Source organism: Populus euphratica, unplaced genomic scaffold (assembly GCF_000495115.2).
Source record: "Populus euphratica unplaced genomic scaffold, PopEup_1.0 scaffold31.1, whole genome shotgun sequence".
Taxonomy (NCBI): domain Eukaryota; kingdom Viridiplantae; phylum Streptophyta; class Magnoliopsida; order Malpighiales; family Salicaceae; genus Populus; species Populus euphratica.
In genome coordinates, this window is record NW_011499850.1 from 1,276,540 (window position 1) to 1,294,650 (window position 18,111).

At 33.3% G+C, this 18,111-nt stretch overlaps 3 protein-coding genes and 1 long non-coding RNA gene across 6 annotated transcripts; 2 read left to right on the forward strand and 2 right to left on the reverse strand.

The window, feature by feature from the left end:
• Positions 1-754: 754 nt before the first annotated feature.
• LOC105120975 (uncharacterized) lies at positions 755-3,210 on the reverse strand. 2 transcript variants are annotated; one of them, XR_841455.1, is made up of 6 exons: positions 2,724-3,210; positions 2,336-2,525; positions 2,090-2,248; positions 1,756-1,877; positions 1,522-1,631; positions 755-1,361 (listed from the first exon to the last, which is right to left on the reverse strand). It is a non-coding gene; the product is annotated as an uncharacterized LOC105120975 (long non-coding RNA). The 2 variants fall into 2 exon arrangements; XR_841454.1 differs by having other exon boundaries at positions 755-1,631.
• Positions 3,211-4,953: 1,743 nt separating this feature from the next.
• LOC105120976 (uncharacterized) lies at positions 4,954-7,216 on the reverse strand. The gene is made up of 7 exons (XM_011019427.1): positions 7,066-7,216; positions 6,869-6,936; positions 6,716-6,788; positions 6,333-6,445; positions 6,123-6,227; positions 5,774-5,873; positions 4,954-5,352 (listed from the first exon to the last, which is right to left on the reverse strand). The coding sequence occupies exons 1-7, from the start codon at positions 7,147-7,149 to the stop codon at positions 5,176-5,178; spliced, it is 720 nt and encodes a 239-aa protein (XP_011017729.1). The 5' UTR covers positions 7,150-7,216; the 3' UTR covers positions 4,954-5,175.
• A 2,912-nt stretch (positions 7,217-10,128) lies between these two features.
• On the forward strand, positions 10,129-11,475 carry LOC105120979 (transmembrane protein 230-like). The gene is made up of 2 exons (XM_011019430.1): positions 10,129-10,536; positions 10,996-11,475. Exons 1-2 carry the CDS (start codon positions 10,347-10,349, stop codon positions 11,115-11,117), a joined length of 312 nt encoding a protein of 103 aa, XP_011017732.1. The 5' UTR covers positions 10,129-10,346; the 3' UTR covers positions 11,118-11,475.
• On the forward strand, positions 10,511-17,943 carry LOC105120978 (Glutaredoxin family protein). Of its 2 annotated transcripts, XM_011019429.1 has the most exons (5): positions 10,511-10,518; positions 15,304-15,480; positions 16,558-16,631; positions 17,392-17,490; positions 17,601-17,943. In XM_011019429.1, the coding sequence occupies exons 2-5, from the start codon at positions 15,320-15,322 to the stop codon at positions 17,675-17,677; spliced, it is 411 nt and encodes a 136-aa protein (XP_011017731.1). In that variant the 5' UTR covers positions 10,511-10,518; positions 15,304-15,319; the 3' UTR covers positions 17,678-17,943. The 2 variants fall into 2 exon arrangements, with proteins under 2 accessions (XP_011017731.1, XP_011017730.1); XM_011019428.1 differs by lacking the exon at positions 10,511-10,518 and having other exon boundaries at positions 15,231-15,480.
• The last annotated feature ends 168 nt before the right edge of the window (positions 17,944-18,111 follow it).

Genomic DNA, 18,111 nt, shown 5'->3' on the forward strand with positions numbered 1-18,111 from the left:
CGACATTAAACTTCCCATCCAAAGCACCAGACACAGAGAAAGAGAGGGCCCGCCCCCCCAGAGAGATTCCCGCCTTTGAAAGACCATGCAAGAGATCTAAACTACCTAGCCACAGAAAGAAGCAATGGCACACACTGAAGAAGGCAAATAAGATTAGTAATCGAAAAAATATAATGCAAAAAAAATTTTGAGTCCTCACATTCTTTTCTCGTAAGAAATTAGTAGTAGCATCCCCCCCCCCCCCCCCCCGGGAAGCAGCCATATATTCAATCTTTCATTCAATATTAAAACTTAAGTTTTTAAGTGTTTTTAAAATATACTTTATATTATTCTTTGACATATTCTGTTAAGCGAAGAACATTTAAGTTTGAAACTTTCAAATTCATACTATCATACTATAATATACTATTAATTAATTTTAATGGAAAGAAAAAAATGAACATCTTTTTTAGCGAAAAAAACTTTCATACTCGTGCTATCATGTACTATTAATTAATTCTAATAGGAAGAAAAAATGGTGTTGTGATTTCAGATTTATAATTGGTTGATAATTAAAGCTTTGATACAAATAAGAAAATGAGAATCGATGAACACAGTAAAGAGATGGAGATCACAGGACACAAATGTCAGAGAATGGAATCTGAAGAATTAGACATTAGCAGATAGGTCCTGAAGTTTTAGCAATTCTAGTACTCAAAACCAGCACGCATGTAGGATCTAAACAGGCAGCAAAAAAGCCACGCTATAACGGGGAGCGGGCCAGAATCTATTCCACTGAGCCACAAACAGGAAGTCACAATCTGAAATATACTGGCAAAAATAGAGAGAGCAGAATCTAAACGGGCAGCTGCATAATTTAACACCATCAGAAGCAGTAGAACCTCATTAACATAGACGAAAATAGATACAACCATTTGACTGATATAAACTGGAGAGAAGTAGCATCAGTACAGGAAAATGACATTTTGGAGGTAAAAGAGAACCGTAGCATGGACAGAAGCTTCTTCAACAGCAGCAAGAAAAGGGCTTAAGCATATATACGAAAATGGCAAAAGAATTAAGGCCTCCAGGACATCATTCATTGCAGCATCCCCTTGTGTTTAGACTAGAAAACTTCATGGTAAATGAGAATCAAATCACCAATTAGACTTTCCCATGTGCTTCAGTCCATGTGACATTTTAAAGTGGATGATAACGATCCAGCTTGATTTATTGAAGTCCAGGTTCAATTCATTACAATGTCTCCATAGCTAGTATCTTTCAATATTCTCATCGAGACAACGAAACGAAAGTATAGCTATCTTCCTATAACAATCCAGCTTGATAAGTCCAGCTTCAATTCGTTCCAATGTCTCTGCAACCTGTTTCATTGATGGCCGATAGCAGTTATATTCATCAAGACATAGAACAGCAGTAAAGCTATTTTTGAAGCTTGTTTCATGGGATACTTCCTTCAAGCCTGGGGTCAATAACATGTTTCAAATGGTTTTTCTCTGGAAGTTTTTGTTTGAGCCATCTTACCAGGTTTCGCAGTCCAAGTGGACGTCTTTTATCAATTGCCAGCAAGCCTGTTAACATCTCTACCAAGACAACTCCAAAACTATACACATCACTTTTTACATAGAGTTGACCTGATCAATCAAGTAAGATTAACGTCATATGTAGTCTAAAACTAGGTTTAGCATAAAGGAGTGAAAATGAAAAATCTTCATTCAAACATAGAGACATGTGATTTTACAAGATACATGAAATTACCGTTGTCAGCGTACTCAGGAGCAACATAACCAGTCGTGCCCACAACATGTCCTCTTTTACTAAAATTACCAGCTGTGTGTTCCCACTTTGCCAAGCCAAAGTCTGATATCTTCGGAGCATGACTTCAGAAAAATTCAAGTTAGATTAATTTAAGTGTTCTTGAATCACTGAGTTCAATTTTCTGAAAGACAGATTCTTTTTGTCGGATCATAATTCTGAGAAACTGATGAAGGGTGGAGCAAAATAATCAATCACAAATGAACAAGTTTTAGCCTGTTGAATTCAGGCACAATGAGTTCCTTGATGGCTATCTAGAATCTAGATAGCACTTTACCTCGTCAAGTAATACAATTGAGGACTTGAAATCTCTAAAAACTGCTGGTTTCTCCATTGTATGCATGCAAGACAAGCCTTGAGCCATTCCTATTGCAATCTTAACCCTTGCTGTCCATGGAAGCAAGCGATTAGAACCCTCTGACCAAACAAAAGCATGCTGCAAGGAAGTACGAAATCAACAAGTTTGTGCATAAGCAATTATGTAGATTCTCACAAGAAAATCAGTGGTCATTTCAGCTCTTACTTCCAAATAAATGGTAATTTAAGCTGCCCTTGGACATGAACTCATAGACAATCAGGAACTCCTAATTTTCTCGACAGTAACCCACCAGCTTTACAGTGTTTTGGATGAGAAAACCAAGCAGAAAGATTGGTGCTTGCTATGGAGAGCCAGATGGTGCCAGAGAAATTGCTACCAAGAAAAGATATATCACCTGTTCACAGATAAAAATTACAAAACATGAAACTTAGAAATGAAGTATGCTCCCTCCTTTTCAAGGTCTTCTTGTATAGCAAAAATATCAAGAATCTAGTCCTGGCACGGGCGGTATAGAAAAGCAGTCTGAGAATACCTCTAAGAGCAAAACCAACATAAAGAGGAAGAAAATTTGTGTGATCAAGTTTGAACTTACCATCTATGAGATTGCCAATTGTACTAGGGACTTTGTGTTCATCTGGGATTGGCTCAACCGTGCTAAGGGATGGATCAGGGTCTGGAATTGGTTCAGGAATTGGAGATTTGGCTACTGGGACTAGGGCTTAATTTGACTTGCCAGCAATACAACTCCGAAAGTTCCCCATCAGAGAATTAATCTTTCTTAGAAAAACAAAAAACCAGTGCTATGAGAGGCAGAAAGGGAGGGAGGGAGAAGGTGTTGACTTCTTTATTTGACTCTCAGGAGCTTTTTTTTTTTTTTTGAAGTAAATGGCGGCAACATGATGTTTTCCAGCCTGTACTATTCCCTTTTGCTCTTGTATTTCTTTAAAATTTCCAGGAAATGAAACAAAACAATAAAATAATTTCCCAAGTTCAGTTATTTTCTGAGCTTGAAAAATCTTTGAGAATATGATCCTACTCTGGTATTTTGAGAGGCATCTGAAAATATGAACATGTGCTCAGATCTCTGAAACCAAATTTGGTCCTGTTCTGTTGTTTTCAGATCTTCAAAAGCTAAAAAAGATCTCATTTTTCCATGGTTGAATCACTTGCAAAAAAAGAATATTTGGGAACTTTATTTCAATGACTTAATTAATTAATGTGTGGAAGAGTTTCATTTTAGGAAGCAAGGAAGTCTGCAAAATTAAAAAAGAGATGGATGCTTCGATTTCGAAAACAGCTTCAAATGAAGAGCTGAATGGTTTTGAATTTTATTGTGAATCATTTACATAAGAAATTACAGTTCATAAATTGACATTACTGAAAAAATTGAAAGCAATTCTTTCCAAATTAAACCTCATGCAAAGTTCCTGGCAATAATCGTATTGAAAATTATGGGTATTTTCATCGAACATGTTATTTGGCACCACCAGATCTCTTTTGTAACTTTAGACTTGTGTATGTGGGCTTTCCACGTGCTCCAATAGCAACAAATCTATATCCGACTGTTCAAAAACCCCTACATCAGTATATCAGAAATAACCTTGCACTAGAAAAGATTCCACGCTTTGGCTTCTTCCTTGACAAAGTGCTAGATAAATATGCACAAGCTGTTGATGAATCAGTTCAGCGGAGTCGAGCTACTAACTCTACCAACGTCTCAAGAACTTCCATCATTGATGGCCGGAAAGAGTTAAGACATCTAACTGCAACATAGCTATTTCTGAAGCTTGTTCAATACAATGTTTTCCCTCCAACTTCGGGTCCCTTGCGCATTTCAACTTCTGTTTCTCGCACAGTTGTGGTCTTGTCCATTCAACTAGTTTCTCAAAGCTACGATTTCTATCAATTGCTCGCAAGCCGGTTAGTATCTCGGCCAAAACAACACCGAAACTGTACAGATCGCTCTTTGCATTCAGATCCCCTCATGAATCAGCACAAGATCAATGTCATGGCAAATTTTAGAAGTAGATTTACATCAGTAACTTACCAAATGTTAAATCCAGGTAAACTACCAATGAATGAACAAGCTCATTGCTTCTGGTGAACTAAAGTTGGATCGTATAAATGAGGATTTGAGCCTGGAATGTGCAATTCAATTGCACAATCCAGACTCTATATTTTAGCAGGCTAAACTGATGGAGCCTAAGGTCAGAATTTTGGAGCAAGCCATCATGCAATCCAAACAAAATCTGTAACATCCTTGTTGAAAACAAAATTAATATGCAAAAATGCTAAATATATAAATACATTTATGAAGTAGATAAATTTTGAAAAATTGGAGAAATTTTATAGAAAATGCATTTTTTTTTAAATGTTGGAAGAAATGAGGGCCAAAAACTAGCTATGACACTATGAATCAAACCTATCACACCTCTAAATCCTGCATAATAGCAATAGGTCAAACCTTAAAAGAAAAACAAGATTATCTGCTTCAGATCCATATTCTGCAAGTCAATACTTGCTGATCTTGGTTTCAACAGCACGGAATAAATAGATGCTCAGGACAGAGGTACTTTTCACTACCGTCATTGACCCGAGACTCGTATGTGTGATCTCCTCCATCAGAGAGTTTGCTGGAACACAGCCTATTTGACACATTCAGAAGGAATTTTTTGATCTCAGGATCAAACCATTATAGAAACACACATTGTCAATTTGTCAAGTTAATCAAGTATTGGTTTGATGTTGCAGCTGTGTAGCTTTGTGCCTATTTAAAGCAAAACTCAAGAGAATAAATTACATTGAACATTTTTCAATGAACATTTTTCAAGGATGATTTGTATAATTCATTATGTACTCTAACCTCGGATGGATTACAAAAATTATCCAGGGGGCCCAAAAAAAGGACAAGTGATTCATAAGACATGTAGTTACATTTGGAAATCAGTTCAAGCACAGCAGTAATACCATGTAAACACTGTGGAAGAGAGTGACATGGATTCTGACTACAACATGAGAAAAATTACATTTGTTGAAGAAAAGCTTCAGGTGACACGAATCAGGAGGACAACCATGATGAAAATACATGTCATTAGAAACATCAACAACCATGTGAAGCACGTGGTCTTTGATGTCTTCGAGTATATGTCCATGGTCCGGACATTGGCATGACCAGTGCTGGCCAAGCTCTGCTCAACAGCCTGCTCTGTAGAATCTAGTATCTGCATTCCAACACCCAGGTTCAGAGCACAAAAAACTAATCAAGGGCACAGAGCAATCCAACAAAGCTCAAAAACACTATTGATTGAAGAAAGGAAATGCAGCTACTAAAATCCACATCAATTATGCAAAGACAGAGGACAGACAAACCAGTTCACTACCCCATTCATTTGTGAATCATGTATCATGTTCAACACAATCATTACTGAGAATTCTAGTGTCCAAACCCCCCCCCCCCCCCAAAAAAAGAAAAATTGTTCACCTTTGAATTCTAGTGCCCCCCCCCCCCCCCCCCTCCAAAAACAAGCAATGCTGGACCATTGTAACCAAAATTACATGCTATAACATAGGCCAACTAATGAATCTTACAAATATTAGAAGTCAGAAACAATTAGCGACTCGCTATGATACCAAAAGTCATACCTTTTCAGTGTTTTGTAAAGATTGGCTCATCAAGAGACTACTCTCTTTTAGTTGTTGTGCCAATCCAACCATTTCATCAGTCAAGTCATCTTGAAGCTTTCTGTTAAACGAAACAACTACATAAGAAAAACCAGCAGGGAAACATGGTGAAAAAGTTCCCATCCAATATAGTTTTCCTTCATCCTCAAACATTTATCTTTCATTTCATACATGGCAAGGAATATTTAACATAAGTATAGTTACAGTGATATATATCAAGTGATCAAGAATGACTGAATGACACAAACTTTCAAAACCTTATTTCTACCCAGGTACTCAATTTAACATCAAGATAAAAATATAAACGTACCTATGCTTTTCAATGTGTGCTTGTGCTGCAGCATCCAGTTTAACAGGAGCTGATGCATCTGCCTTAATAGAGTCACGAGTTTTGTCTTCAAAATTCGACACTGGCCTGCTCAATGAACCAAGCAAGCAATCCCCAACAAAACAGATTACATACCAAAACAGGAAATCAAAAGCTTCCATAAATCACATAAATCATGGCCAGATAACTTACGCAAATCTCCTCCTCAAGCCTGGAGAAGATGCTATCTGATCTCCTCCATCTGCCTTGGGACTTTCTTTTCCCGAATCCCCAGCAAAAGTTTCCTGGGGAGCCATAATTTCAGGCTGCGAATCTCGAAAAAAAAAAAAAGACAATCAACATCAATAACCTCCGATCCATCACCGTGTACAGCAATACGGCAAACTACGAACCCCAATCCCATAGCAGCAGCAGCAACAGTTCATTAAATTCATTCTTTAAGAGGGGAAAAAAATTGCCCATCTGGAATTTGTGTTCAAAATTCCAACATACATAAACAAACTAACCAATTTCTCGACTTAAACAAACAAACTGCCCTAACAATCAACAGAAACAAACCAACACATTCAACTCACCAATGAGTTAACTAATTTAGAAGCAATAGCCTCAATCTTCTCCGAATAATCGTTCAACACCGCCTTCGAGACTCTATCAAAAAAAAAGACTCAAACTTTACAAAACCCAGAAAACTTCTTAAACAAAGAAATAAATTCAAGAATCATACCAACCTTGGTAATTCATCAGCCATTCTCTCTTCAGCCAATTGTTCCAATTGCTCTCTTAAAGTAGCAATATACTTCAAAGGAAAAGAAAACATTCAAATTCAAAGCAGTATACACCAATGAATTATATATATATATATATATATATTTTAAAAGACTCCTCAACATTCAAATCAAAGAAATAGAAAAAGGGTCGTGCTTACATGGACGAGTTTTGCTTGATTTTGTTGTTGAGGAGCAGATGAGAGTAATCTTCTTAAGTTTATTTCTGTTTTGCTGATTCCCATTTTTCTACAGAGACAGATCAACAATCACCAAGGAAAATTTTGAGGGTATGGAGATTCTGCAGAAGTTTGATTTTGTACTGAATCGTGAGGAAGAGTTATTTTGGCTGAACTATGTTCTAGTCCTTGTAGATTCAGATATGTTCCATTTTCATCCTTATAGTTTAAATGTTTTTAAATATATTATAAATGTAACCAAAATGTTCCAATTCCACATCTTGCTTTTAGAGGTTAAATTCCTCCATCTTAATGAGAGAAATACTTTTTAAATCATTCAAAAATGAGAATTAATTTCCATTGATATGTTAGTTGTTGTTTTGAGCATAGTTGCAAAATTTGAATTACAAGCTCATCCAATCTAAAATCTAAATTATATAGAGAGAGATAATTAATCTCTAATTTTTTTAAAATAATTAAAATAATATTATCTTAATAAAAGAAAATAAAAGGAGAGTGATTTTTTTTATTACACTCCTCCAATTTTCTTGTGTCCGTCCAATTTTTTATTATTTGAGTTTAATTAAAACCTCTGAGATTTCTCCTCAAAACAAGCATATACACTTTGTTTAGAAGAAAAGGTTCATCATACACTTCGTAGGCTGTGTAACCCATGTAATTAAAACACTTGCATCAAGTAGCAGGACGCTCAGGAACTCAAGAATATATATAATAGACAAATTGATGAGGCGAGGTCAGAAGGAGCAATGGCGTATAGGAAGGAAAATCATATTCTTACGTTCATTTAGATCTTAAACACTCATCTTATCAAGACAGAACCAGGCACAGCTGATGTAGAAAAATACAAGAAATTGGTGGGAAAAAGAGGAATGAAGGATTGACTTCTTAATTATGATAGTAGCTAAAGTAGTGGCAAACTCAACCATGGAAAATTTCATAATTTTCTTACAGAAAAAGCTGATATAACAAAGAAAATGAAGAAAAATTATATGGAAGAGGATTGTGACAGAGGTTTAATCATCTCCTGGAAACTGCTTCTAATCTTCCCACCTCCCATCCCTCTATTTCCATCAACAACAGCCTCATTACTGAGAAACTTAACAGCATGATGTCCCAAATGTTGATTCTCTCTTTGAATGGTGTCGGAGGAAGTCTGGGGTTCGAAGGAAGCGGGCCTATATCTTCTCCCACTCACAAATTTTCGGTACCTTTGCCTCTTTCTTTTCCCTCACGTTATTTTCTCCCCATTTGAAACTTATTCTGGCTCGGTGGGATGACATTGAAGACTAAATTAAAGAGTTATTAGATAATAAGAGAATATACTAAAAAAGACTTTTATTGTGGGACAAATTCAATTTTGAAAATCAATTGAAGAGCTATTATAGAAGCACTGGTGACATTTTTTTTTTTCTTTTTTTTTTCTCTCTCTTTTTCCCTTGTTTCCGAACATGAAATTTTTTCTCCTTTCCTTCATGGAGAGAACAAAAAAAAAAAAAACTAGATTTCTTGTTAATCTTCAATTATAGCCTCTTTTGTTATAATTTTTTGGAAAACAAAAATTCAAAATGTTTTTTTTACGAGTGTAAACCCAATAGCATGATTTATTTATATTTTTGACTAGAATCTCACATTTAGCTTATTGGAAAATTATCAGCATTAATCTCAAATCAAATCAATGTAGAATAATCTAATAAAAAAACTACATGGGTGAAAAAAACATGTCACTAAACGAATCACAATGTCAATGAATCAAGAGTTGTAACAATTGCAATAGCGAATTGTGAGCTCTTTAAGTGTTTCTTAATATAATAGGGAAATTATAAATAAAAATGTAATGTTAATAAGGTATGGATATTCCAAATACCTTTATATATTAACCCATATCAATCAAAACCGAATCCATTATAAGAATTTTAATATCATTATACTATAAATTAAATCAACTAAGCTTTTTCATATGTAGCCACTCTCACAATTTACTATGTTATTATTCATAGTTAATTTTTTCCTTCTTATCCCTTAATTTTTTTTTTTTTTTTACAGTTTGATCTTTACATTTTATTTCTTTTAGTTTTCATCTTCTCAAAATTTATTTTCTGGTTTTATGTGTTTATACCTATTTCTTATATTCTCTTACATATATGGTGTGTTATAGAGTATTTCTCATGGGTTAAATAAATGAAAAGGAATTCAAATTAGTCCTTGAAGTTTTGAGTTATACGTGTTTAGTTCTTATTATTTTAGTTGTATTTTAATCCAAAAACTTTATTTCTCATGTTTAATTCATTGGATGGAGAGGATGGAGAGAGAAAATTATTAAAAAGTTGAGAAGAAAGAAAGTTTTTAGTCAATTATATTTCAACCACTAAAATAATCAAATTTCATGTCAAAAAATGAAATAAAATGGAGATGATTTCACCATTTAAACATATAAAAAAAGTAGTTTAAGACTCATTAAATTGTTTTTTATTTGATTTAATTTTGAGTTTTTAAACTTGATTATAGATTTTTTTAAGCTTTAAAATATATTTATTGAGGTTTTTAGAGTGTTATTGTATTTTTTTAAAATAAAAAAAATTGAAAATAAGTTATTATTATTTTTACTTGTAAAGATAAAATATTTACATATGTATGTATTTTTTACTTCTTGCAAAGACGATTAGGTCTTTAATTAATATTAACATCTTTTATTTAATTTATTAGCCATTATATTTTTTTAATTTATTCTTCTTTTATTCTAAAAATAAATTTTAAATCTTATCTATAACGTAACAATATCTAAATTCTAGTCTAATATGATAAACAAGCTGTAGTTGGCTGACAATTTCAATTAAATTTGTCGTTAAAATTTCTTGAACAAAGTACGCAATATATACTTTGACAAAATCTTAAAACGCAATTCGACATCTTTGATCATTCAAAACAATATAGTAATATTCATTATTTTTAATATCTTATTCGTATTTATATCAAAGAAAATTTATACGATACGTGGCGTTCTTGCAAAGGAAGTTAGACACAAGCCAAGTACGATAGCAACTGACATAAGAAGAAGAGAACATAACAGAACAGAAATGGTCTCCGCTTTCTCTCTCTAGCTCTATCTTTACCTTTGAAAAGTCTCGATCTTTACAACTTCAACCCCAAGAAAAACCTAACCAAACCAAACAAGCAAACAAACCTTAAAAAAAAAAAACACCCAAATCACAAGATCGATCTCAACAACAAAGGAAGCATCAAAGATGGCATATGTGGATCATGCATTCTCAATAACTGATGAAGATTTAATGGTGGAGACTTCATATACAGTCAATAATAAGCCACCGATTAAAGAGATTGCTCTTGCTGTTGCTCTTCTTGTTTTTGGTGTAGTTGGTATTGTTTTGGGTATTTTTATGACTTACAACAGAGTTGGTGGTGATAGAGGTCACGGTAATTTCAATTTCTTTGTTTTCTTGTTATTTTTGGATTTTTTATGTTTTGATTTGTGAAGTTAAAGTTTTGTGCTTTTTTGGTTAGATTTGAATGCAAAATAAAAAACCATTTTGATTTTTTTCCTGAATATCTGATTTAGTTGGTTTTTTTATGTGAGGGAGTTTTGTGATTTTTTGCTTATTTAGCTGAGGGAATAAATGAAAAGTTAGAAACCCAGTTCAGTTTTTACCGGAATTAAAAGATCCCTAATTTAGTTATTCAGTTTTTAAGGCGGGTTCCTGCAAAACTGGGGCATTAAATCATATGTTTTATTTTTTGATTTGGGGATTTAAAGAAGGAAAGAAAAAAGATTTTAGGGATTTTTTGTTTGTTTTAGAAGTTGTAGACCGGTTTTTTTTTTTTTGTAAGTTTTGTGACCGAGAAGTGATTTGAAATGAATTTTTGTGATTGAATCAGGGCTTTTCTTTGCGATATTGGGAGTGGTTCTGTTTATTCCAGGGTTTTATTACACAAGGATTGCATATTTTGCGTATAAAGGATACAAGGGCTTCTCTTTCTCCAACATACCACCTGTGTAATTGATGATAAACGAGCTCAACAAGCTGGAATCCTGTCTCTACGCGCATGTACATATCGTTCGAGTTGTACTTCTTCTTTAATGTGCCTTCTTGTGTTTTTTTTTTAATAATTATGTGCTGTAGATGCTAGTTTCCTAAAGAATTGATCTGTCATGTGATGTGATTGGATTGTTTTTCGTGATTGGATTGTTTTTCATGTGTACGAAGGATGAAAACATAGCACTTACAATTTTTAGTTTCAATTTCTTTCACGAGGCTTGAATCTTATTAAGCTTGATCCTGTACACCGAATAGGCGAATGTGTATTATCTAAGAGTTTTGGCATGAGTGATCTATCTCCTGTCTTTCATGATGCTCAGATCTCATCTAGATTGCTTAAATGCTTATCTGGAAACTTTGTGGCTTGGACTTGAGGCAATTGATTAACATGGTTCCTTTTTTGTTCGAGATATAACATCAGATGAAAACCCTACCACAGGCTTGGAGGATGGTGTGTGATGAATTACTGTTACATATAGAAATTTTTCCGGTGGAGAACCCTGTGTTTTATATAACGTTGTGGATCTATTTATTCGTAACATGTCATGGTTTTTGCTTTGTGTTGTAATGCCCTTCTTTTATGCCCAGGGACTGGTCAACTATTAGAATTTAAATGCAAGGGGCTCAATATGTAACACAAGCTTTCTATATTTCTTATGTTTGAAAGAGGAACACAGAAAGCCCAAAGTAGTGACGAAGACTAGCTGTTTGTTGGTGTTCAAAAGTTGGAGTCTCTACTAGAAAAATTCTATGTTTTGAATATTTTGCCTCCTAAATATTCGTGTATGATATTTAGGTAGATAACGTTCCGAGGACTTGGCCTTACATGACTTTCTTTACAAAATATGGCTATCATTTGGAAGCTTCAGGTGGGATTTTCTTGGTTTCTTCGGCCGGAAATGTTAGGTTCAGCAAAGCTTCAATTCATGCTATCAATGCCTCGTTAATTTTCGCTCGTAGATGGAACTTGGAAGGTGCAAAAATCATGGTTGGAGACTTGAGCTGGTGGATATGGTAATAGTTTTTGTGTTCTAGGGGCGCTCTAGATCACGGTAGGGGTTGTAAATGACTGGTTCTCTAGTGTTATAATCCTTGTTCCCGTAAACGATCGGGTGTTTTTTTAGCCTTCCGTGAATGAATGACATTGTTGCGCTCCAAGCAACACCATCAAGAAATTCATCAGAGATTTTAATCGGAATGAATTTTTTCAAGACATGTAAACCAATATGAATTTTAAGAAAATATTAAATAATAAAGTATAAACCTTAATTAATTTAATTCATGTTTAAGAAGGACTCCTAGACTATTTAAACGTTATAAAAAGATAAAAATAAAAAGATTTAAATTTAGTGGTTTTTACCTTTCATTCCCTATTATTTTAGTATTTAAAAGTTGACATTCATGTTTTTTCAATGATATAGAGCACATATTCTAATTTTTTAAGATAAGATTACAGAGATTAATTACAAGCCATTGCTCTTGAAGAAGTTGTTCTATAGATTTACCATGAGTTTGAAATCTATTGTTCCATTATAGCTGCTGCAATCAATGTTTATTCTAGTTGCTTCGTTAATGAAAAGTATTCTTTGGCAATTTTCGTCGACTTGCACACAGGTTTGGGCAAAGCATTTGAAAACCACTCCAGCATCTTAACCATGACGTGTACATAAAGGTTTTTGTTGGCGGCATTTGCACCATCACCAGCAGCAGTAAGAATTTGCACATAAAAACCATTTAGGTGGTGGCCAAGTGGTAAGGACTTAGGATCAAGGGATTTGCTCTCTCTGTAGTCTCAGGTTCGAGTCCTTGGTTACTCATATGATGGCCACTAGAGGCTTACATGGTCGTTAACTTCAGGGCCCGTGGGATTAGTCGTGGTGCACGCAAGCTGACCCGGACACCCACATTAATCTAAAAAACAAAGAATGTGCACATAAAACCATCTAGGTGGTAGTCAAGTGATAAAAATTTGAGACTAAGAGGTTTGTTCTCTCTATTGTCTCAGGTTCGAGTTCTTGGCTGCTCATATGATGACCACTGGAGACTTACATGGTCGTTAACTTCAGGGCCCGTGGAATTAGTCGTGGTGCACGCAAGCTGGCCCGGACACTCATGTTAATCTAAAAAAAAAAAAAAGAATATGCACATAAATTAAATGTGCACATAAATGGATATTGAAAAAGTTATTTTTAAAATGTTTTTTATTTAAAAATATATTTAAATAATATTTTTTTATTTTTAAAAATTATTTTTGTTATTAATACATTAAAATAATCTAAAAATCCTAAAAAAAATTATTAATTTAAAACAAATAAAACATAAAAAAATTTAAATTTTTTTAAAATATTTTTAAAATATAAAAACAAACAAGTTTTATTATTAGTCGGATCTTCAATGATGTTCAGTGCAATGACTGCCACCTGCTACGGAGAAGGCATTTTAACTTGATATTATATTCTAGAATTTTTTAAGAGCAACATAAATTATATTTTAAAGATTTTATTTAATGATTTAAGTTATTAAATTAAAATATTAATAAAATTTTGATTTCAGTAGCTTATTTTTTAGATTAAATTTGAAATGATTATATAACAAAAATTCATTAATCATGTAAAGGGGTTTTTTTATTTTACATAAATTGGAAAATATTTTACATATTTTTTTTATATTTTTAATTAATTATATGAAAAATATAATAGTAATAGAATAATGATTAAGTGTTATAATGATATAATGTAATAGGAGTGATGATGATAAAAATGAAATGAAAATGGTAATAGTAACAATGATATTAAAGTAATGATAATGATTATGATAAAAGTAAAATGATAAATAGTAATAATTGTGAAGATTATGATAAAAGTTGAAAGATAAAATGGTGCTGGTGGTGGATACTATGCTAGCAAGATGGGAGTGGTGAAGAGATGGAGTGATGATAGTTGAAATTATTAACAGAAATCAAGAACAAGTTATTAGTTAAAAAATATTTTACAAAATTCTATAAATTCAAATTATTTTTAAAAAATAAGTATAAAGGTTTATCATAAAATATTTTATATTGATTAATTTATGTAATTTTACTAAAATAATCATAGAAAAATTTATTTTTCTATTAAATATTTTACATAAAATAAAAACCCTCTAAATTACTAAATTTGTTTACAATCTACATCACTAAAACTACTCAAGAATAACCGAATGGAGAAAAAGAAAATACTCTTTTTACATTTACATTACTATTTATTTTTGTGTTTTAAAAATTTTAATTTTTTTAATTTTTAATTTATTTTAAATTAATATTTTTATATCATTTTAATAGATTAATATTAAAAATAAATTTTTAAAAATAAAATATTTTTTAAATAAAAAAATACTTTAAAAAATAATTATAATTATATTAAAAAAATAATTTTTTTTAACCAAGAAAAAAAAAAGTTTCGCTTTTATCTTGCTGTGCTTCTCGAACAATTTCCTTTCATTTTCTCAGGTAAAGAGAGTGTTAAAAACAGGTCCCCGGTCACATCCATTGACTTGACTGCCGCTGTGTTTTGTTTTGTGTACATTGAGCCAATAGATTTTTCTTTCGGGACAATTTCGGATAAAAAAATTGCAAATTAATATAATAACAAAAAAAATTTAGTGAAGGGATATATATTTTTAGATTTTATAATTTTGTGATATTTAATTCAATGCTATGTTTTGCATTGTAATATCAATTAATTAATAATCAAAATATTAACTAAATTTAAGATTAATTATATGAATAAGAACTTTTTAAGTTTTTAATTGAAATATATTTTTTATAAATTAAATAAAAAATATATTGTGATTCATAAAATATATTAAAAAATTATAGTTTTTACATAAAATAATTCAACAATTCATATAATTGGATAAATAGAAAAACTAGTTGAACTAAATAATTAATAGTGAGGTTATATGTTATATTGTGGCTCTTTAGAAACGAAGTATGACAACTATTTTATAAAATAACAATAATCCATCAAAAAAATTAAAATAATATTATTGTGCGGTGATAATTTTTTAAGAAAATCTTTTTTCTTCACGAGGACAACTTCAAAGCAACCGAAGTGTCCACCAGAACTCAAATCTGTCAGAAGTGAGAAAAAGAAACACAACAAGAAAGGGGCCTGAACTCTTCAATGGCGACGAGGACAATATTGCCATCAATCTTGGCTACAGCAGTAACATTAACAGTACTTGCAGCATCACTCACCTGGGCTGCTGGCAGCCCTGAAGCTGCTTTTGTCAGAAAGACCATCTCTTCTCATAAGATCGTCATCTTCTCCAAGTCTTATTGCCCGTATGACTCTCTCTCTCTCTCACGGACACCCACATTTTGATGCATTCCATTATGAAAACTCTCGATCTATTTAAGATTAACAAAACCCATTAAAGTTTTGCTTTGATTTTTTTTTTTTGTGGTCTCAACTCTCAAGATCTAATCCAGACTCTTTTCTTCTATTGTTAATTTCCTTGAATTTTTCTCCTTTTTTTTTCTTTTTGTTGATTCTAATTTGTTGTAAACCAGTCTCTCTGGTTTTATGGTATAATCTTGCCTCCTGGACTAGCACCGTTTTGGTCCAGGGCTTGGCATTGTGATTTGTGCACATTTATGATTGATGGAAGAGTTCATGGCATAGGATATGGGATGTTTTCTTGTTTTTATTGAAGTTGCTACCCGTGAAAATGATTATTAGACATTTGCTTCTCTCCTAATCTCAATCACTTCAACCATATATGCAGCGCAACAAAAATGTCATGTTTAGAAGGCCATGAACTTTCAATTCTTCCTCACATTTGCAGAACCTGTAGTTGTTGGTGTTATCAGGAGCGAGTTTTTCGAATTCTTGAGAATAGCTACTCTAGTTTAGTGTCTTTGTTGCCCGTAGGCCTTTATTTGAGTGGAAAATTGGTTTGGTGGATGGGGATTGAGAAATGCTTTGCTGGAAGTCTTGATTGCTTATTGACTTCATGGATCAGATGTTGTGTAATTGTATGAGCCACAAGGAATTGATTGGAAATTCAACCTTTTTTTTCTTTTGTTTTTTTGTTGGAATTATGGAATTTGCTTAGTATGTTGTGAATCCTTTGAAAAGAGAAAAGATGAGAATCATATGGGAATTCAAAGACTTGTATTGCATTCGTGAGTTCTTATGGTGCTTCTTCTGCATATAGGCCGTTGATTTGCTTTTTTGTGGTTTATAAACGCAACTGCATTTGTCATGGAATTCCAGAAAGAAAATTGCTTGTTCTTGAAACCATAAATTTTCTTTTTGCACAACTTCAACTTAAGACAGCTATGGTTTTAATTAAAAATTTTGGGGCATTATTAAATAAAATTTTTAGCCATTTATTATCTACTTTGTTTATTCTGCAGGTATTGTAAGAGGGCTAAAGGTGTTTTCAAAGAACTGAACCAGACACCACATGTTGTCGAGCTCGATCAAAGAGGTCTGTTCCCTGCTACCTCTTCACTAACTTCAATGAGTGCCGAGAACATGACTTAATTGAGTACAGAATCTGAACCTGTTGATAAAAGAATGTGATTGCCTCTAAAGCCTGTCCTGGGAGCAAGAATTAGCAGATAGAATGGCTGTTCTTCAGCGCTTTATATGTGTGTGTGTGTAAATGCTGCTCTCAAGTCTCGAGGCCTTTCTGTTGCAAGACAATGTTATTCACATTGCATAAAGCACGTGTTGCCTATCGACAAGTTGAAAGCTTAACTTGCTGATTGCAAGCTGAACTTTTTGATAGAAATAAGAATCAATTAACTTATCAAAAGAGAAAAGGGGAACCTTGGAGGGAAATGAGAAGAAGAAAGAAATAATTGCTAATCTTGAGTAAATAGGTGGAAAGAAAATTAAGGTAATATGGTGATGGATTTTCTACCCCGTTGTACAAATATCCATTTGCCTTTCATACTGTGTAAATGTATTGCTGGTGGTACTGAAGTGACTGCTGGTCTTTATTTCTGCTCTCACAGTCACAAGCATATTTGCTAGATGTGTTTTCTTCCACTTCTAAATTCTAATGGCTTGATCTTGCACTTTTGGCCCTTAGCAACAAAAAATTAGTTAAGGCTTTCCTCAATATCTTAGTCATAGCAGGTAAGTTACCGATGTTGGAACTTGAGATTTTATTCTATTTGCATATGCCCTATTTGTAAATTATGACCCGAGAGTTAAAGAAAATGGTTGCCCATTGCTTGCAGAGGATGGGCACAACATTCAGGATGCCATGAGTGAAATTGTTGGGAGGCGCACTGTGCCTCAGGTTTTCATCGACGGGAAGCACATTGGTGGCTCAGATGGCAAGTCTTCATTTATTTTTCATTTCTTGTAACAAATATAATCATTTGCCTTCTCTATTTGAAGTACATCATGTAAAAAACTGACTAAAGCTTTGATGTCTTGATAATAGACACCGTGGAAGCATACGAAAGTGGAAAACTTGCTAAGCTTTTAGGAGTTGCTTCAGAGCAGAAAGATGATCTCTAAACTAGAATGAGACTTGGCCTGTGTCGTTGGAATATCTGAACCACTAGTAGACTCATGGTGCATTGATTGGTTAGCTCTTCCTTTGGATGGAGTATGGGGAAGCGAGTTCTTTATGCCCTATGTATTTTGGGTTTTTACATCTCTAAAATAAGATGGCGCATTGATGGAATAACTCTAAAATTTCATTTCCATCAATGGCTTACTCTTTTGTGCTTCACATTCTTAAGAGAATAGTTTAACTTGATTCGGAATGTTTGAATTTCTAAGTGGTCTCATATCACATCTCCCGTTCATTGTTTGAATGAAGTTGCCCCGGCAATTCGAAAGAGGTAACTTCTCAATGGAAGGCCTACTAAGTAAATGAAACCCAATACCACACACACGATTGCCCAGAACTTCGAATCTCTTCCTCTGGAGGTTTATGGTACATCCCA